Raw genomic sequence first — 20186 nt, 5'->3', positions numbered from 1 at the left:
GGGGTGGGGGCAGGAGCTGTAGGACTGGGAGAAAAGGGAGAGGCATAGCAATCAGAAAGACAAGGATTTCCCTCCTTGTCCAGCTCAAAGAGCCCTGCTCTGGCTGGAAGTGAGTTGGGAGCTGAGGCTGTGTCCATGGAGAGCAAGGCTGAGACCCCCCACAACTCATTTCACAAGTGGGTGAAGCAGTTGGGAACAAGCAGCCCCTGGCAGGATTCAAACCAGCAACCCAGCAGCTCACAGTTCCCCTCCCTAAAGCACAGAGCCCTGCCCAGGCACCTGCTTGAGGCTGCGCTGCCCCCGGTGGAAGGAAGGGCCCCCTCCAGGTGCCAGGACCAGCTGGGGGGCCATGAACTCCTGCTGGGCCTGCAGCCGGTGCCGATCGGCCGAAGACTCCACTGTGTCCAGGAAGACGAGGTGCCGGCCCCGCACCACCAGGCCGTCATGGTAGACCCCAGGCTCCAGCAGGGGCTCCCCCACCCCGCGGTTGTCGTCGTAGAGCAGCCGCCGGTGCACCTAGCCGCAGGGAGGGAATGTCAGAGCCGGGCGCCCTCGCTGTTCTGCTGCAGGGGGGGCGGGGGCTGGGAGCGCCACCTGCTGGCCAGCCCTGGGCTCTGCACGCTGCACGACTGGGGCGCATGGGATTGCAGAGCTAAGGGCGCCACCTGTTGGCACAGCTCTGCTTCTGCAGGAAGGGGAGGATACACACAGGCTCAGAATGGGGGGCGGGGGTGTTGCGGGGGGAGTGGAGTCCACCCTTTCTCCTCCCCATCCACCTCTGCAGGGGTGGGGGGAAAGAGGGGCAAGATTCTTCTCTTCCCCCTTCCCCAATCTCTCACCATGAGCTCCATGGAGCCATCGGCCACGCTGCTGCCCCCCTGCGAGCGATCCGTCAGCACCGTCAGCTGGAACTTCTTGTTCTAGAGAGAAGAGCGAGCCCAGAGCTAACGGGGGTGGGGGGTGTGATGCCCTGCCAGGGAGAGTCACTCACCAGCATCCTCTGCTCCCTCCAGCAGGTGGCAATGGGAGCATTCCCCCCTGCTCTTCCATCCTCTTGTGTCTGCCTGCAGCTTCCTGACCCCTTCCTGCGCTGCATTCCCCATCCCTGTGGCTGTAGGGGGGGCACTTGGCGGGGGGGGGAGGGGCGGGCTGCATTTCTTCCTTCTGGAACAGCCTCCCTCGTGTGTCGCTGCAGTGGCAGCTCCTGCTCTTGTGACACTACACTCCATATTCCCCATAGTGATATTTCAATACATGGTTATGGCATAATTATGATGCATTTTGCACAAGATGGGTCATGGGAGGTGTCAGTGGAAAAGGGACAATTTGCTGAATGATTATCCTATTTGTATGCATGGATCATTTTTGTATCTGAAGTTATAAATATTGGCTGTGTGTATTTCAGATGTTTCATTTGAGGCTACGTCTACACTAAGCACCTTTGAGCAACCCAGCTATGCTGCTAAAAGGCGCACAGTGGCACTGCTGGTTGGTGGCAGGAGAGAGCTCTCTTGCTGACAAAAATCTTCCACCCCCAACAAGTGGCGGTAGCTTTGTGGGCAGGAGAGCGCTCCTGCTGACAAAGCTGTTCATGCTGGTGCTTTTCCTCAGCAAAACTTCTGGTGTTCAGGGGTGGGATTCACACCCCTGAACGACAAAAGTTTTGCGGACAGAAGTCCAGTATAGACAAAACCCGAGTAACACCCACAACCAGCCTTTCAGGTACAACAGGGAAGAGCTAGACAGAGCTGCTGGACTATGAAAAGGCTTAGCCTTCCTGTAAACGTTTCAACGGCTGCTATGACCCAGCAAGGGCATGAGACCAGACCACAGGATACTGGACTCCATGTTGGGTACCTGTATTTTTCCACAAACTGGGTAGGAACTGTTGTTGGAACAAAGGGTTCCTACCATATGTTTAAGCTATATAAGGTGGGGCGTCACAGCATCTAGGGGCCTCACTCCCCACCTAAGAGAACTCCTGGAAACACATGAGGACCAAAGACTGAACTGGGGGAAGTGCTGGGCCCAGGCTAAAGGGATTTCTAGCCTGCGAATGGAAACACGGTGTACTGCTTGTATCAACAGCCACGCTGAGAGATTGTTAATTCATATCCAATCTGTCATTTTAGGCTTCGTTTGCGGTTTTGTTTATTTACTAGGCAATACATTAAGTGATAGCAAACAGATCTTGTCATTAATAAACTTGTTTTTTGCTTTATTTAACCCAGTGTGCCTTTGAGTGAAATGTCCTGCACCACCCTGATGAGCCAACTGCCTCCGGATCCCCGCCTCACTGAAACTCACTCCCCCAGCATCTGGATCCCACCACTGAGACCCTCACACCCAGACCCCCTGCCAAGCTCTATCCCCCTGACACCTCCCAAGCCCCAACCACTTTCACATGGACCTCCCAGCAGATTCCCACTACTGTTGCACCCAGAACCCCCCCTCCCAACAAGCCCCTGTGCATCCAGATCCCCCCACACCCAGATTGCCCCACACCTGGATCCTTCCACACTTGGATCCTGCCTTCCTGACCACACCTGGCATGGAGGGGCAGGGCCCTGGGGTGTTTCTGGGGCAGGCTGGGTCCTTGCACTGTGTCAGGGTTGGGTGCAGCCTCATTGCTGAGTGTGTCCCGGGGGAGCTGCACAGTGATCTCCCACCTCTCTGCAGCCAGGGGCCTGTGCACACCAGTGCCAGGCTGGAGCCTCCACATTTATTTGACAAATAAAATTTGCAGAATTTTAAAACATTGTGCGCAGAATTGTTAATTTTTTGGCACAGAATGCCCTCAGGAGTATCAGGTAGCTCAGTTTGGGTGTGTGGCAGCACCTGCTGTCGAGTTGGATAATAACAGGGCTTGGTGAGGCTGGCTGTATCTCCAGCACAGCAGTGTGGGCAGGACCAACCCAGCTGTGTGTCCTACAGGGGCACAGCGGTTCCCAAACTGCACCTCGGGGATGGCAACCTGTCACACTCGTCTCTGCCTTTGCTCGAGCCACTGCATGGGCCAGAGCAGATCTGGGGGCATGGGAACAAGTGACCAGCAGCACCACCCGCTGGCCAGCACTGGTTTCTGCAACGCTTCCCCCCCAAAGGATCTTTACCATATCTGGCACCCACCACTGTAGGAATCAAGCCCTCGCCATCTTTAGGGCATTTACTCCCTCACCCCGTCCCTGTGCAGACAGGACAGTGCTTTATTGATGGGGAAACTGAGGCACAGGGACACGCTGTCACAAGCTCCCACAGCAGAGCCAAGAACTGAAGGCCCAGGCCAGTGTCGCTACCCCCTGGACCATCCCTGTATCTCCAAGGAGAGGAATCCCCCCCCCCACACACACACACACACTCTCTACAGTGATGGGGAGGGGACCCAGCAAGATGCCAACAGGGGCCCCCAGTGGCCCTGGTACCTTGATATAGATGCGACTGTTGACAGGATAGTAGTTCCCAGCCACCGCCTCCGTCTGGCTCAGGTTCCATGTGGCCCGATAATCCCGCCTGCCATGAGCACCAGAGCCCCATTAAGCCCCATGTCGGCCACCTCCCCCACTGCCCCTAATCCGGAGGGGGTAGGGCCAGTTTGGGCTGTGCAGTCCGGGGCTCTGGGCAGATCCCAAGCAACAAGGCTCCCAGCCTGGCCCTGGCTGGGGAATGGACTGTTCCATAGCGGCAGAGGGAAGCTCCCCCTATACCTAGCCCTGGGGTACCCCACATGCTGCCACAGTCCACATCTGACACCCCCCAGGGGGAGGCTGCTGGCTAACCATGGGGGGGTGTTGGCCAGGGCTCATTGGAGTAGCTCATGCAGGGCCCTCCATTCAGGAACCTCAAACAATAATTAAGGCCTGGATGTTCATTAAGACACAGCCCCCTTTTACTAAGGGGAGAAGGGACTCGATAATTCAATGGAAGACACGAGAATGGAACCCAGGAGTCCTGACTCCCAGCCCTGACCCCCCCCCGCTCTAACCATTAGACCCCACTCCCCTCCCAGAGCTGCAGGGAGAACCCAGGAGTCCTGACTCCACCCTGGAATCATCCCCTCCCCTGCCCAGGAAGAATCACCCCACTCCCAATGTCTCCCTGCCCCCCTTTACCTCCGCTCCAGAATCTCCCGCCCGTTGGAGTCCGTGTAGAAGCGTCCGTCCGTCTGCAGGGACGTCTCGAAACGGCTGATGATCTCCTTACCCAGCCCGTCGCTGTGGCAGAGGGGGCAGCAGGGTCAGACATGGGGTCTGGCAGCACACAGATTCCCCCCACCCCCGACACTTTCTGGGGCTGTTCCGACATTTTCCAACTCAGCTGTGTCGATGGCGGGGGTGCTCCCCATGAAAAGCATCATGGGGATGGACAAACTGATGTGCCGTCAAAACTCCCAAATACTTGCATTTGGCAGCGCTGCTGCAGCGCCTCCCACTTTATAAACCTGGCTCCCTGGTCAGACTACATCTCCCATGCGGCGCCAGGGACTCCCATAATGCACCACCTCCTGCCCCAAAGGGGAGGCTGTGGTGCATCATAGGAAATGTAGTCCAACCAGGGAGCCCAAACCAGAGAGGATGGAAGCGTGAGGCATTTGAACTACAACTCCCATGGCGCATTGCACCAGCCCCCACCCCAAGAGGGGAGGTTGTGGTGCACCATGGGAGATGTAGTCCACCCAGGGAGCCCAGCCCAGAGAGGAAGATGGGAGCATGAGGCACCAAAACCACAACTCCCATGGAGCACGGCAGCAGGCCCTCCAAGTTGAAATTACTTTGGTTTTCAGGCAGTTTCCTGTAGCAAAACCCTTCCATTTCCCGCCCAGCTCTCACACTCACTCTACAGGGATGGGCCCCACCGTCCACTCCAGCTCCACATAGGCCTGCCCGGCATAGAGCCGCACCACCTGCGAGCACCACGAAGAGAAGTTCTGGTAAACCTCCTGCACCAGCTTGTTCTGGACCAGAGAGAGAGAGACAGACACATGTGTGTGGGATCCCCTCACCCAGCATTGCCTTTCAGCCACTTCTGGGTTAGGGCATGGGGGGGTGGGCACAGTTTAGAGCAGGATCCCTCATCAGATGCGGAAATGCAGCTGCTTCTGGGGCGGGCTGTTAGCAGCCCACGGAAACTCAGCACAGCGTTGGAGGAGAGTAAGGAAAGGATCCTGTATTCAGCTGGAAGTGCAATGAGGTGTGATTGCAGGATCCTGAAGGGGGTTAGCTTTGATTGAGACATCGCGGTAAGGTTAAGGAACATGCAAGGGGATCTTCAATGGTCATTAGCAGGTGGGACCTTAATTTTAAGTCTTACCCAAGAGCTAGCAACTCTGCTCTAACCCAGTGGACTCCAGTCCCCCAGCCAGACTTGGGAATAGAACCCAGGCATCCTGGCTCCCAGCTGTCCCCCTGCTCTAACCGCTAGGTCCCACTCCCCTTCCAGCTAGCTCAGGGCTAGCGGCATAAGGGAATCAGAGACAAGAGACTTCGGCTCCCACGCCCAGCCCCCTGGAGGTTCCCACACCGGGGATGCCCCCGCCACTTACCTTCACCAAGTACGTGCGGACTCCCCTAGCCACAGGGAGGGGCTCGGAGTGGTTGGGCCGGAAGATATACGCCCCGGAGGCCTGGGCGCTGTCGTCATCGCCAATGCTGGCGCTGTACCTTGGCCAGGGGCAAGAGGGGGGAGGGTAGTGAGACAGCAACCCCTGAGGAAGGTCCAATCAGCTGCCCAGAGCATCATGAGCCCCAATGCCAGGGAGAGACACCCCGCCCTACCCACCCACGCACAGCTCCAGCACTGGCCAAGGGATCAAACTCTCTCTCCTGGCTATTACCCTGGTTTACAGATGGGGAAACTGAGGCACAGAGGGATGGGGAGGAAGGTATTCACTTGTGCTCAAATGTGAGTCAATGACAGAGCTGGGAATAGAACCCAGGGGTCCTGATCCCCAGCTCCCACTGCTCTACCCACTAGAGACCACTCCCCCCCAGAGGTGGGGATAGAACCCAGGCGTCCCGACTCCCCCCAGCTCACTGACCAGAAAAAGCTCTGAGACACAGGCAGTGAGATGCTTTTGTCCAGGTTCTGAATCTTCATCAGGAGCCCAGTGACCGGGTCGAACAGAACCCGGAGGTGCTGTGGGGAAGAAAGCGAGATCATCAATAGACCATGACCCAGGGGACAACCCACTGCAGGGCCCTCATTCCTCCACCTCCGATTACCCTCCCCTCCACCTGGGGGTCGCCCGGAAGGGACGCCCTGGGTCACACAGTCCAGTCCCCACCCGGTCAGATACTAATCTAGTGCCATCTTAAAGCTCGTTAGGTTGTTTACCTCCCACTGCTCCCATTGGAGGCCATTCCAGACATGGCTGCCTAGAAACCCGCTTCTCATTGCCAGCCTACACTGATTCCTGGACCGTTTATCTCACTTTGTTCGTGTGCCAACATTATCCTTTAGCTTCAACAGTTCTTCCCCCTCCCGAGAAGCCTATTGCACAATATTTATTAGGTATATTACGGTAGCGCCTCCGAGCCCCAGTCATGGGCGTGGGCCGTATTGCGCTAGGCGCTGTACGTTATTTATTAGGTGTATTATGACAGCGCCTCTGAGCCCCAGTCATGGAGCAGCTGGAGGTGGACAGACAAGAACAGAGATAGTCCCTGCCTCAAAAGAGCTGGCTGCTCCCTTGCCTTAGGAAGGGAAACTGACCCGACAAAGTGAAACTGACCGGGCTGCACCCTTGCTCAGGACAGTACCTCATTCTGGATCTCCCTGGGGGACCAGGTGTCCACCCGGGGTTGGGCCTGCTCCCGGATCCGCTTGGCTAGCCTGGAGCGCAGGTCCCTGTTGGCCATTTTCGAGATGGTGTAGGTGCTGTAGCCCAGGGGAGGGGCCGAGGCTGGGAAGATCAACTCGTGGGTGGCGTCTCCCCGGCCTCGCCTCACCGCCCGGGTGAAGTTTGAGACGGGGACAACCTGGAAACAGAGAGAAAAACCGTCTGAGGCCCCATCGGGAGGGTCCGAACAGAGATTGTGCCACATGGGGACGCCATGGGGCTGATGCAGGGAGCTCTCAGGTTAAGCAGAGTCAAGCTTGGTTAGAATGTGGATGCGAGACCAAGGAAAATCCAGGGAGGGGGCTGTCTGTCAGCTCCTCAGCACTCCCCCCTCACAGTCAGTGCTGGCCCCAATGCCACAGAGCAATGCTAGGGGGCGCTGTGCTGCAGGGAGAGGGGTGGGAGCTCAGGTGGGGCCACTCCCCCCTTGGGGCCAGCGCAGGCCCCGGTGTGGCACTAAGGGGTGCTGTGCAGCAGGGAGCGGGAGCTCGGTGGGGGGCACTGACCCCAATGCCACAGGTATCTGTGGACACCATCGCCCCCTAGAGGATGCAATTAGACCTGCTCGAGCGCATGCAATCATACCGCCCTCTAGTGGTGGCAGCAGGCAGAGCCTACACGAGCAGCATTGCAGCTCGAGACCCTTCTTTTGCTAGAAGATGCCCGAGCCCAACCCCAGCTAACAACTGAATCCCCTACAGGCCCACGACACGGGAAACAGGTCAAGCAAGCAGCCGCAGGGAGGAGACAAAGAGCCAAGAAGGAAGACGCTCTGGCCCTACCTCATTCGGCACCATCTGGCCGTTGGGATCGGTCACCGAATACGAGGCTCCTTTCACGGGCAGCCGGACGTTCCAGCTCACACGCCGTCCCAGCGGGTTGTAGAGGGTCACCATGAACTGGACAGACAGACCCAGGTTAGCAGGACGCTCACCCCATCCTCCCCACCACCAGCCAGAGGGCGCGGGTGCTATTCACTGGCTGAGCCCGGAGAGGATAAAAGCCATCCTACAATCGACACGGTAAGGGCGAGTCTCCTCCAGCTCAAGCAGCGACCTGCCTTCTCGGGGCTGGTGGAGCTGGGTTCTAGGCCGGGCTCCCCTCCCGCGGTCTAAACAACAACAAGGTCCTTACGGTGCCGGCGGATTCGGTGAGCGGGCACACGCTGATATTGAGGTAGTTGCAATAGATGAAGTTCTCCTTGTTGCCGCTGATGCTGGCCAGAGCATTACTGACCAGGACCTGCAAGAGGAGAGATGCCTCCCATCAGGTGAGAGACAAGAGATCCACCTCCCCCCACACACCCACGCGCTCCAGCTGTGAGTTTGACTCTAAGGGGGGCGCTCTCCCCTCACTGTCAGTGCTGACCCCAGCAGCTTCCTGGGCAGCGATGTGGGGGGGGGAAAACGGACCATCAGCCCCTCCCCTTCCTCCCTGTGCCCTGCACCGCCTCTCTGGAGACGCAGGGGAGGGACAGTCGCTGAAGGAGCGCGGCGAGCAGGTGGAGGGGGGAGGCGAGCGGTGAGCCAGCAGCGAGTGGGGGTTCTCGCGGCGGACAGGGGGTGTCTGGCAGGGGAGTGAGGAGGCGAGCGGCGGGTAGGGGACTAGGAGGGATGCAACAAGCCAGCGTTGGCCGGGGGTGGAGGGGTGAAGAGGGATGCGGTGCGGGGGGGGCGCCAACCCCCCCCCCAAAAACCTTACCTAAACAAATGACAATGATTGGGATGTCTACATGCGCCTGTTACTTTATTAACTTGAGGAAAAAAATAAATAATTTTAGGGAAAAGTGTCAGTGCGGCCACCAGCAAGAGTTGGTGGCCACACTCTGAGGCCACCCAAAAATTTGTTGCGAGAACCCCTGCACTAGGGGGCGCTGCAGGGAACGGGGTGGGGATTGCTCCTCTCACAGTCAGTGCTGGCCCCCGATTCCCTGTGGGGGCGGAGGGGGCGCTGTGCTGCACGGAGTGGGAGGCCCCACCGCCAGTATGGACCCCAATGCCAGAGGGTGGCACTAGGGGGCGCTGTGCTGCAGGGAACAGGGTGGGGCACTCTCCTCTCATGGTCAGTGGTGGCCCCAATTCCCCAGCATACAACTAGGGGGCGCTGTGCTGTGCTGCGAGGGGCTTGATAGAGGGGGGAGCTCTCCCCTTGGGCCCAGCATGGACCCCAGTGCTCGAGGGCAGTGCTAGGGCCCTGCTGGGGACTAGAGAGGTTAGCAGAGGATGCACTAAAGAGCATGTTTAGGCCACGAGACAGATATTGCCAGGTCTCCACAGCAAGGCATCACCAGGGCCACCCTTTGCTGAGGAGAGGAGTAGGGAGTTATTAGGGGGGGGGTCCCCTTTAACTGAAGAAATCCCCTTGCCCAGCGCTGAGATGCAGCCACCTCTGGGGTGGGGCCATAGCCGGTCCTTGGCTACACCGACACCCCCCTAGGCTGCCTTTTCCTTGGGCCATCCTGCCTCGGATGCTCGCTGCAGGGCGACTAGAGGAGGCAGAGTCAGATTCCGGGATCTCTGGAGCGGAACAGGGTGCCAAGGAGCCAGGGCACGTACCTGGCAAGCATCCCAGCCGGCAGCCAAGCGCTTGGCGTAGTCATTAGCCACGTGCTGCTTCTCCGTCCCGCTGACGGCGTCGTGATGCTGGGCCACCGCCATGGCCCGGCCTGTGGAGGAGCCGGGGCGTCAGGGGCGGAACAAGGAGCTGCACCAAACCCACGGGGTGGGACGATGCAGGGGGCAGGGAAAGGGGGATTGTGGGGCCAGGCAGCCCCCCAAATCCAACCTCTCCAATAGAGGGCTGGGCCTGCACCTTTCCTGCCTGGCCTGAAGACTCCCCCCGGCCCCCAAGCTCCAGCATCAACTTGGCAACCTGCCCACGGCCACACACACAGGAGCAGAACCCAGGAGTCCTGACGCTGTCCCCTGCTCTAACCACTAGACCCCACTCTCCTGCCAGAGCCAGGAGTCCCGACTCCCATCCCTGCAGCACTGGTTCACGTTGCTGGACATCTGTGTATGGAGGAGGCAGCACTGCCCTCTGCTGGCTGCGACAGGAGCTGTTCCTTTGTTCCGTCTCTCCCTAGAGGCTGCAGGGGGCAGGATAAGTTTGGGGGGAATCGCGATAACGGGGTGATTCACAGCGCAGTGGCTCACGTACGGAGCACGGCACTGTCTCCTTCCCCGTAGGGGCCTGTCCTCGCCACCGGACCGGCCAAGGCTTCCAGCTGGTTGCAAACCTGCAAGGGGAGGGAGGGGGAGCAGTGATGAGAAAACATTTATCAGCATCCGGTAACTCTCCAGGAGGGACTCGCCGCTCCCATTTCATAGAGGGGGAAACTGAGGCATAGAGAGGGGATGGGACCTGCCCAAAGTCACACAGAGCCAGGGACTGAACCCTGGATCCCAGCCCCTCTGCTCTAACCACTAGACCCCACTGCCCTCTCAGAGCTGGGGGACAGAACTCTGGAGTCCGGCCCCCTAGCTCAGACCTCCTCGCTGTCCCGCTCAGGGCAGGGTGCTGGGAAGACTGACAGGGAGCAGGTCACAGGGAGAAGGGACGTGGGCGGGATCCCGGACTCCCTGCCCCCAGCTGGGGACGCCCACCTGTAGGAAGTTATTGCTCAGTCGCTCGTAGCGTTTGAAGGCCGGCCGGCTGGTGAAGTAGCCTGTCCAGAACTGGTGTGGCCCGTCAGCGTAAGGGAAGAAATCGTCGTATTTGAGGGACCTGTGCGACACCAAAGAGGGTCTCCTCTGCAACTCATGGGTCCAGGAGACCCGGACCTTCTCCCTTCCCCCTCCTCAATCCACCCCACCTGCACACCGCCTGGCCAGAGGGGGGTAGCCAGCCAGCCAGTGCCACAGCTCAGCCCCTGAACCCAGCACCAGCCACTCCCAGGGCCCGAGGAACAGAGAGGAGGCTTATAATGGCATGGAAGAAACTAAAGAGAGATGTGCTCATTTATATACTCCAGTGCGGCGCTAGGGGGCGCTGTGCAGCAGGGAGTGGGCTCAGCAGGGAGCACTCTGCCCTTCCAGTCAGGGCTGACCCCAATGTGGCACTAGGGGGCGCTGTGTGGCAGAGAGCAGGGTTCAGGCTCAGTAGGGGGCGCTCTGCCCATCCAGTCGGTCCCCAGGGCTGCTCCATCATTACCCCTCCAAAGGAGACGCACCAGGGGTTGGCAAGACCATCCTCTCCGCCCTAGCATGGGGGGCGTGGGACAGTGCAGGCCACCCCAGGTGGGTTCCTGCCAGCCCCACACCGCCCTCCGGCCCCGGCGCTCACCACGACAGGTTGGCTTTGAAGAGTTCCCACAGGTAGCAGGTGGGGGTGGAGTAGAGCACGTGAACCTGGCTCCCGTTGAGTTGCTGGAAGAGACACAAGGGGGTGGAGGAAGCGGTGGGGCAATCGGGCCAGGTGGGAGCTGGGCTCTGTCGTCCCCTAGTGGCCAGTCAGGGTAAGGAGTCTGCTGCAGCCTCCAGCTACCAGGCCAGGCACGGCCTGCCGCTCCCAGAGCCCGAGGACCCGGGTTCGAGCCCAGCTGTTGCCCCATCACAGCAGGGCCCTGCCGAGTGCAACAGGCCTCCTGCCTGGGCCACGCGGCTGCCCCCAGGGGTCTGGCCTGTGGGTCAGGAAGTGGGAGCCCAACCCTCTGCGTCTGGAGCGGGGAGCCTCTCCCGGCCCAGTATGCATCCCAGGCGGGTCCCCACCGGACTGGGAAGCGCCCCCCCCCGTTACCTGCGCGTTGACGTGTTTGATGAGCTTGTCCATGTTCTTGTACCACAGGTTGGCGTTCTCGTACTGGAAATCCGAGCCCATTGTCATGACGATGTGGTTGGTGCGGTAATGCTTGGCCTGTGACAGGAGACGCTTCAAGCTCCCCGCTCAGAGACCCCCCCTTCTCGGTACCCAGATCCCGAGCTAAGGCCTCCCCATGGCGAGAGCCTGGCAAGCAGCCGGCACAGGGAAGAGCAACATTGTTTCGGCAAAACGGAAGTGTTTTTCTGCAGGAAATTCTGGCTTTGCGAAACGGGCAGTTGGCGGAAAAGTCATTTTGACACGTTTCTGACCCTGCGGGGCAGGGGTCCTGGGGCACTGGGCCGACACACCGGTCACCGGAGCTAATGACAGAGACCGCCTGGAGAGTCCCCCAGGGAGGCTCCCCCAGTGCGATCTTGGGGCGGAGGAGGAAAATGGAGACCAGTCCAAAACATTCAGCTGCGTATTGCAGCTGACCAGAGGCCGGCGGCGTGTCACAGGGGCTGGAGCTGTCCCTGAGGCAATCCCATCACAAGATGCGATCCTTATGCTCCTTTCTGGGGCTGGTCTGTTATTTAAGAGGACAGGCACCGCAGTCCATGCTCTACACGAAATTATTACACCAGGGACAGAAATTATTACACCGGCGTCCGGCCACGCAATGGTGAAGCTAACAATGGACCCAAGAAATTCACATCCCCCGAAAGGGGCTTTACTACAGCCCCTCTCTGGCTATAAAATGACACTTTCCCCCATGGACCAGCAATTCCACACCCAATCTCCAGGCAGCCTCTAAGCGCCAGCCAATCACAAGAGTCGGCCACGAACAGCTGAGCGTCCCCCGACCGCGGAGGCAGGAATCAAACCCAGGAATCCTGACTTCCAGCCCCCTGCTCGAGCCACTACACCCCACTCCCTTCCCAGAGCCAGAAACAGAACCCAGGAGTCCTGGCTCCCAGGCCCTTTGCTCTAACCCCTAGACAAAGGCCAGCTGGCTGCAGAGGGTCCCCTCCCAGCTCTCACCTGGGCAGCCGCGGTTCCCAGGAAATACGCCACCAGGCTGTCCACATTGTTCTCATCGCTCACATCATCCACGATGGGGCTGTCGGAGCAGAACTGGTCCCAGCAGAGGGACATGGGCGGGTTGTAGCCGTTGGGAAGGACACCTGGGTGGAAGGGGGTGGGGGGAACAAGATCACCGGGGGCATAGGCACCTGGGTGGGATCCAGCCAGCGATATGAGGGACGATGCGGGTGTCGGGGGCCAGCACAGAGCCAGGGCACAAGGCAGAGCTGTGGGAGGCTGTCCCAGGTTGGGGGTGGGGCCCACCAACTGATGGGCACAGTGGCAGGGCAAAAGGAGCTGGCCTACAGGGGTGCAAATGCCAGGGAAGGAGGGGGCTCTGGGGGAAGGGTGAAATCCAGGCCCCGAGGGGGAAAGATCTGACTCTGTCCAGCCAGGAGTGCAGGCAGCACGGCCCAAGGGTGCTTGCTCCCAGCCCGATGGGGCCAGAGGCTGGCAGTGGGGAAGGGTCTCTGTCCCCTCCCCTGATCTGAAAGGGCCCCACACCACCTGGCTGGGCATGGGGGATTCCTAAGTTGACAGGGGAGCGTGTGCTCCCTGGGCACCTCCCCAGGCATCCAAGCTCTGCCCCCCAGCCCTGACTAGGGATGCCACCTCTGAAGTACAAAAAGGGGGGGGGGGGGGACAAAAAAGCCCAGGGGAGGGACCCCCAGGCCAGCCCCTCTCCTCCCCTCCATTCCAGGCCCCCAGCTGGACACCCCAGGTCCCATCAGGTGGGTCGGCCTGGGGGCAGCCTTTCTGCTTCTGCCACTGCCTCCCCCTCAACCATGAGTCCACCCCCCCCCGACACACACCTGGAGCCCACCCACCTGCCAGCTCTGGCTGCCCATTGGTCCGTGGCACCGTCTGTCTGTGGCACAGGTGCCCCACCCCCCAAAACTGGGACGTTCCAGACTTGCCAGCACTCCCACTCCAGCTCACCGGTGAAGAGGTCGGCCCCGGGTGGCTGCAGGCTGGCGCTCGCTCTCCAGATCTGCTCCATCTCCTGCAGCTGCTCCCGGTTGGCTTTGTCCTGGTAATCCAGTCGGCCGAAAAAGAAGCCGTCAAAGCCCATCTGGAAAGGGGACGGCGGCAGGAGGGGTCAATGCCAAGAGCCCGAGAGCCAGCAAACGCTGAGGCAGCAGCGTGACCTCGTGGCTAGAGTGCTAGACGGGAACTCAGGAGACCTGGGTTCTATTCCCAGCTCTGCCACTGACCTGCTGGGTGACCTTGGGGAAGTCCCACCCCTACTTCGTGCCTCGATTTCCCCACCTGGAAAATGGGGATAATGCTCCTGACCTGCACAAAGCACTTTGAGACCTGCTGATGGAGAGTGACACACACTGTCCCCAGCAGGCTACCCCCTTGGCCTCCGAAGTCCCTGCCCATTTGGGGAGGGGGGGGTGTGTGCGCGGTTCCAGGCCCCCCCAGGGGACTTCACCTGGGCGAAGAGGGAGGCCTGTTCTCGGGAGTGGCCGAAGGGGTCAATGTGCCAGGCGGCGCGGGGCCGGCCGCACTCCCCGAAGGTCTCCTGCAGGAAGCGCAGCCCCAGCGTCATCTGGTCAATCATGGCGTTGTAGTGGGCGGCCGCCTCGTCATTCATGCACCAGCCGCCATTGATAAATTCCAGCCGCCCTGTAGGGAAGGAGAGGGGGCGGATCTCCCTCAGCGCCAGGCGAGCAGGGAGGCCGGGCACCGCTGGGATCTGCAGCTGCCTGGCGGTGCCGGGGAAGAAGAGAAGCCAGGGACTTTCTGAGGGTGTGGGGCAGCGCGGACATAAGATGACACTGGCCAGTATCACGTGTGTATGTGAGAGATGCTGATCCACACAAGCAAACACTGTGTGTGTGAGGCAGACGCACACCCACGCGTGTAGGCTACCTGCAGCCATAGCTAGGAGTGTCTGTGATCTGCTTTTTTACACCGTGCCAATAAAGATCTGAATCAAGTTGTGCGAGAGACACAAGATGACCCAAGCAGAAGCCCCACATGTATGTGTGGGACAGAGACACACCCCACACATTTGCTCCCTCTGTGCGTGTGTGTTGTGAGGTACCCACCAGTACAGGCAAAGGGTCAGTGTGGGAGAGCGAGACCCACACACTGGGACAGGCACAGGTGTATACAGTACAAGCCAATGCAGGGATCTGATGCGTTCGCTGGCACGCACACACAGGGAGTTTGGGTCAATAAGTGGGTGTGCTTGGCATGACACACAACAACCCAGCCAGGCATATTATCTGGGCATGTGGCTTTCACACACCGGCCTCTAGTGACGTTGCACTCCATATGCTTTGTAACAATATGTTTATAAGTGTGAATATGATGTAACTGGAATATGCTGTATGCAAAAGGTCTCCTGTAAGGTATCATTACAAAGCTTATAATCCACTGAGTGTGGTCATCCTATTTGTATGAATGTGACCTTCATCCTATTTGTATGAATGTGACTGAAACTAGGAACCTGAAGTATAACTCTGAGGTCCTACTGTAATTATGCAAAGTGTGGGCCAATTAATGGTGGTTTAGAATCTTGATGGCTCCCATTGACCAGGACAACTGGTTGTAAATGGTTTGTTTACCTGCAAGCCTTCCTGTGTACATGTACGGAAGAATGAGGTCTTACAGTGACATGTGATCAACCCCATCTTAAACCTGGTGCTTTTTCCATTTAGAAGGAGGTGTGGGGACCCACAGAGACAAAGGATTCCCGCCTTGTGCTAAAGCTATAAAAGGGGGTGGAACAGAACAAAGGGGACTGCCAGTCATGAAAAATTCCCTAGTTACCACCTGAGCAGGAACTAACAAGGTCTGTACCAGGGGAAAGGATTGGGCCCAGACTAGGAAGGAGTCTAGTCTGTGAAAGAAGGTTATTGGAACATTACTGAGGGTGAGATTTACCTGAAATCAGTTTCTTAATGTATTAGGCTTAGACTTGTGTGTTTTGTTTTATTTTGCTTGTTAACTTACTTTGTTCTGTCTGTTATTACTTGGAACCACTTAAATCCTACTTTTTATACTTAATAAAATTACTTTTGTTTATTATTAAACCCAGAGTAAGTGATTAACACCTGGCTGTGCATCTCTCTCTATCAGTGTTATAAAGGGCGGACAATTTATGAGTTTACCCTGTATAAGCTTTATACAGAGAAAAACAGATTGACTAGGGGTTTGGATCCCATTGGGAACTGGGTATTTGGATGCTGGAGACAGGGGACCTGTGAGCAGTTTTTGGTTAAAGTCTGCATATTTGGGGGCGTGGACCAGACCTGGGTCTGCGTTGCAGAAGGCTAGCGTGTCTGGCTCAACAAGGCAGGGTTCTGGAGTCCCAAGCTGGCAGGGAAAACGGGCTCAGAGGTAACTTCAGCAGGTCAGGTGACGGTCCCAAGGAGGTCTCTCTGACCGAACCCGTCACACCACGCACGCCCACTGATTGACCCAGGCATATTATCTGGGCGTGTCTCTTTCACACACATGGGCCATGGGCCTGTACTAGTCAGTATTGCACAACATACACCCAGAGGCACATGCATGGTGCGTGTGTCAGTGTCAGAGAAACACACCCGCAGACCCAACTGAGGCAAAGAATCCCTGCGAGCGTGTCTCTCTCTCCCCATCTCCCCCCCCATGCAGACATCCCTCTGTATGAGCGGGCTGGGGACATCACCAGACCCAGCAGTGCAGGTCACTCCACCTTCTGCCACAAGAGCAGCGCCCAGCTGGGCGGGATCCCTTACCCTCGCTGACCAGCTGCCTCACCGCCTGCTGCATTGGGTTCGCCTGCAGCCGCCACCAGCGGTAGAAGAAGGCCACCTCGACGTAGATAAAGCGCTTGGTGGGGTCGGCCAGGAGCTGGGGAATGACGGAGTCCAGGATGTACTGCACGCCGGCGTGCTGGATGTTATTGCGTGCTGCGAAGGGAAGGCACAGGGCTGAGCGGAGACGTCCAGGGACCCATAAAGCAGGGACGGCAGCAAAGCCAGATCCCCCCGACCCAGCCACAGCACCCCCAGGAGGGCCAGATCCCCCACCTTACCACAACACCCGCAGCGCCCCTCCAGAGGGCTGGATCCCCCCGCAGCCATGGACAGCACCCCTGGGAATCTCAGATCTTTCTGTCTCTCCAGAGCAGGGGTAAGCCTCCCTCCCCAGAACTGCTCTGCACCTCCTGCAGTTCAAAAATCCGTCTCCCCCACAGAGCAGGGACAGCATCAGGGTGAGATAAGCTTGCACACACAGCACCCCCGGAGTCTCACCCATCAACCAGCCAGCCCCCACCCCATGGTCCATTCCCCACCCACTAAATCAGCCAGTCCCCCCTCCCCCCTGGCCTTGGTTGAAAGGCCCTATGACCTAGGCTTCTGCTTAAGTCACGCCCATCCTGCACTGCTTTCTCTATGGCCTGAGAGATAAGATGCTCCAAAGGTATTAATGTTTCCACTAACTATGTGCTGGCCTTGACTGATGTCATGGAAAAGCCGCCCACGTGAGACGCGGCCTCTAAAATGTGAGTAAAACCATGGGCTTATTATGGCCAGGGGAGAACAGCGGGGAATGACAAAGGTTCAACACATTCCTTGGCCTGGCAAGGACGGATACAAAACGCCCTGAGGAAGCATGATGTAATGATGGGGGGGGAGGGTGTGTTAGATTCCTTGCTTCTGGGAGAGGAGTGGGGCCTTGTCGTTAGAGCACAGGGGTTGGGGAGACTGGGATTGAGGACTCCTGGGTTCTATTTGCAGGTCTGGAGAGGGAGCAGGGTCTAGTGGTTAGCTCAGGGTGGGGATTTCGGGACTCCTGGGTTCTAATCCCCACTCAGATTCACTGTGTGACCACAGGCAAGTCCTTTCCCCCAACTGTGCCCCGTGAAGCTAGGACGCTTAGTCCGTGAGTGCATGTGAACTGCCATGAAACATTCTGGCAGGTGACACAGACTTTATCAAGCATCTGGCAGGGTGGCAAGGTGGGAGCTTACCCAGGCTTGGGGCAGGTCCCTACAGCCCAGCCAGGGTTGGGAGGTGCTCTCTACCTCCATCAGCAGCAGAGGAAGTAAATATGCTGATGAGAATAAGATCTCTGAGCAGCGCTTCCTCCCCCACCCACATCTTGCTGCAGAAAGGAGCCCTCCCTCAGCTTGGACTCATGCAGGGTCATAGCCAGCTCTAAAGCCAGCAGAAACAGGGATCAGATAGCGACATTGGCCTTCAGATTTGATCCCGCTACGTGGGCTGGCTGGCTTAGTGTGTTTGGGGAAAGGGGATCCGGGGTGTGTCTGTTCTCTGGGACACAGGACAGCCAGAGTCTATAATTCCTGGCTCTGCCACCGGCCTACTGGGTGACCTTCGGCAAGTCTCCTCACTCTGTGCCTCAGTTTCCCCACCTATAAAATGGGGATGACAATACTGACCTCCTTTGTCAAGTGCTTTGAGATGTACTGATGATGAGCCCGAGGTAAGAGACCGGGATTAACCCACTGAGTCTGACTGCAGCAGCTCCGGTGCACGGAAACCCTCCCTCCCGCCCCTTGCACGCAGTCTCCGCCACTTACCTCCATAAAAATACTGATCCACTGTTTTCAGCCAGCCCACATCGTTGTGCGTGTGAGGGATCAAGTGGACATTCAGCATATCTGGTTTAGTGGCCGGGCAGGACTACGAGGAGAAAAATAACCAGACATGCTGCAAACTGGAGGGGAAGGCCACAGCCCCATTGTAAGAGTTCTTGGGGCCAATAGGAGATACCTATCTGAACGGATATTGCTTGGTGTAGCCAGCGTGGAATGCTAGAGGTGGAAAGAGGCAATTGTCTTCTTGGCAGCCCCCTGCTCAGAGCTGGACTGCTCCCTGCCCTAGATTCTCCAGGGCTTTGGACAGTTACTGAACAATAAATCACGTGCCAACAGCAGACTGAAGGAGTTTTTCCACTGATGTAGTTAATCCACTTCTCTGAGAGCCAGCAGCTAGGTTGACAGAAGGATTCTAGCTGTATCTACGCCAGGGGTTAGGTTGTCCTAAGTCCAGCACTCATGGCACTAAATTTTTCACAGCCCTGAGCGACAGAGCTAGGTCAATCTAAGTGTTCAGTGTAGACCAGGAGTACCTGGCTGGGGAGTCAGGACTCTTGGTTCTAGCCCCAGGGAGGCAAGGTCGGTGGTTAGAGCAGGGAGACTAGAAGTCAGGACTCTGGGGTTTGATCCCCAGCTCGGTAGGAAGAGTGGTGTCTAGTGGTTAGAGCAGGTTAGAGCTGGGTTCTACTGTCTGCAACCTTGAACTGCAGGCTCCCCAGCTGTAGAATGGAAAGATTTCACCCTGGCCAGGGTGCTCAACTTTGCAGAGCTCACAATGGGAGGTGGCTAATTATCGTAATCACCATCTCACTGAGAGGAAGCAACAGTTTAGGGAGCTGGTGCGGGAGGAAAAGAAGAGGAACAAGCTGCAGAAACAGACAAAGGCACCAATCTGCACAGTATTCTAATCCCCTAGAGCGCCCCCCCCACACACACACTGCTAGGGCTCAGCCTAAGGTCATGCGTTCAGTGTTCCCTGTTTTACTGAACTCGGGAGGGGTGGGGGTGACCCTGGAAAAGGTTAGTTATCTGCTATTGGGATGAAGCATTGCTTTGAGCCCCAAGCTCCCCGCCAGGGCCGAGAAAGGGCAGCGGAGGGGGGATGGAAATTAGACCCAGCCACTGCAACTGTCCTCTAAACTCTGGACTGTCCTGCCTTCCCCACCAAGCTCCCCCACAACACAAGAGCACCCCCCACCCCACTACAGAACCTCATCCCCCCCTCATCCCACAGTCTCAGAACCCCCAATGCAGCTGGGCCCTCCTCTCACTCCGTCACCTCCCCCTTCTCCAGCCAAAGCTCACCCACCCCTCAGAAACCCCTCCCCCCGACCCTCCTTCACCCGCTGCTCCCCCCACCAAGAGATCTCCCCTATCCCACCACCGCCCACTTCCCCAGAGCCCCCCCCATGCCTCCCCTTCAGTCAAAGGCCCCTATTTATCCCCTCCGCACAAAGCCTCCCCTTCTGCCTCCTCCAAAAGCTCATTTCCCCAGGCCCCCTACTTCCATTAGCTCCTCCACAGGCCCCCACTTCCCGCCCCCCAGACCCTCGCTCTCATCCCACCCTGCTGCCTCTCCCTCTCCCAGCCCCTTTGGCTTCTTCACCCCACCTCGCTCACCCCAAGAGCCCCCCCCAGCAGCCCACTCTCCCCCTCTCCCTCCCCCCCCGGGGCGCCCTGTCTCCTCCGATTCTCCTCTGCTGCCCACTGCCTGCCCCACTTCCCCACCCCTCTCCCGACCCCCCACCCAGACCCCCGCCACGGGCCCCCGCTGCTGCTGCTCCCCCGGCCTCACCTCGTAGCCACAGCCGGCCGCGGCCGCCGCCAGCAGCCCCACGCCCAGGAGCAGCCCCACGAGCGGCCCCATCGCCCGCCTGCAGCCGCGTCCCCCGCCGCCTGGCTGGCGGGCGGCTCCCGCGATCATGTGACCAGGCCTCCACGTGACTCCCTGGCCACGCCAGGCGG

The 20186-nt window shown here is 58.5% G+C and overlaps 2 protein-coding genes across 2 annotated transcripts in view; one reads left to right on the top strand and one right to left on the bottom strand.

Moving 5' to 3' along the window:
- The window catches only part of TRMT1 (tRNA methyltransferase 1), a 16351-nt gene extending 13595 nt beyond the window's left edge, over window positions 1–2756 (top strand). The window contains exon 17 of the mRNA XM_037887780.2: window positions 2232–2756. Within this exon, the coding sequence (XP_037743708.1) occupies window positions 2232–2246 (15 nt within the window). The 3' untranslated portion in view covers window positions 2247–2756. The remainder of the gene's footprint in view (window positions 1–2231) is intronic.
- The window catches only part of MAN2B1 (mannosidase alpha class 2B member 1), a 22868-nt gene extending 2682 nt beyond the window's left edge, over window positions 1–20186 (bottom strand). Inside the window, exons 1-21 of the mRNA XM_037887776.2 lie at window positions 20017–20186; window positions 18204–18306; window positions 16393–16566; window positions 14097–14290; window positions 13598–13730; window positions 12617–12759; window positions 11573–11689; window positions 11120–11202; window positions 10441–10561; window positions 9995–10073; window positions 9391–9500; window positions 7970–8077; window positions 7618–7734; window positions 6756–6974; window positions 6035–6132; window positions 5540–5657; window positions 4833–4951; window positions 4110–4211; window positions 3423–3510; window positions 840–920; window positions 280–516 (exon numbers count right to left, since the gene is read on the bottom strand). Coding sequence (XP_037743704.1) covers window positions 280–516; window positions 840–920; window positions 3423–3510; window positions 4110–4211; window positions 4833–4951; window positions 5540–5657; window positions 6035–6132; window positions 6756–6974; window positions 7618–7734; window positions 7970–8077; window positions 9391–9500; window positions 9995–10073; window positions 10441–10561; window positions 11120–11202; window positions 11573–11689; window positions 12617–12759; window positions 13598–13730; window positions 14097–14290; window positions 16393–16566; window positions 18204–18306; window positions 20017–20145 — 2673 coding nt within the window. The 5' untranslated portion in view covers window positions 20146–20186. The remainder of the gene's footprint in view (window positions 1–279; window positions 517–839; window positions 921–3422; window positions 3511–4109; window positions 4212–4832; window positions 4952–5539; window positions 5658–6034; window positions 6133–6755; window positions 6975–7617; window positions 7735–7969; window positions 8078–9390; window positions 9501–9994; window positions 10074–10440; window positions 10562–11119; window positions 11203–11572; window positions 11690–12616; window positions 12760–13597; window positions 13731–14096; window positions 14291–16392; window positions 16567–18203; window positions 18307–20016) is intronic.

The sequence above is a fragment of the Chelonia mydas genome, chromosome 20 (assembly GCF_015237465.2).
Source record: "Chelonia mydas isolate rCheMyd1 chromosome 20, rCheMyd1.pri.v2, whole genome shotgun sequence".
Classification (NCBI taxonomy): domain Eukaryota; kingdom Metazoa; phylum Chordata; order Testudines; family Cheloniidae; genus Chelonia; species Chelonia mydas.
Note: the sequence above shows the minus strand (reverse complement) of the source record. Positions and strands in the feature narration are given on the sequence as shown.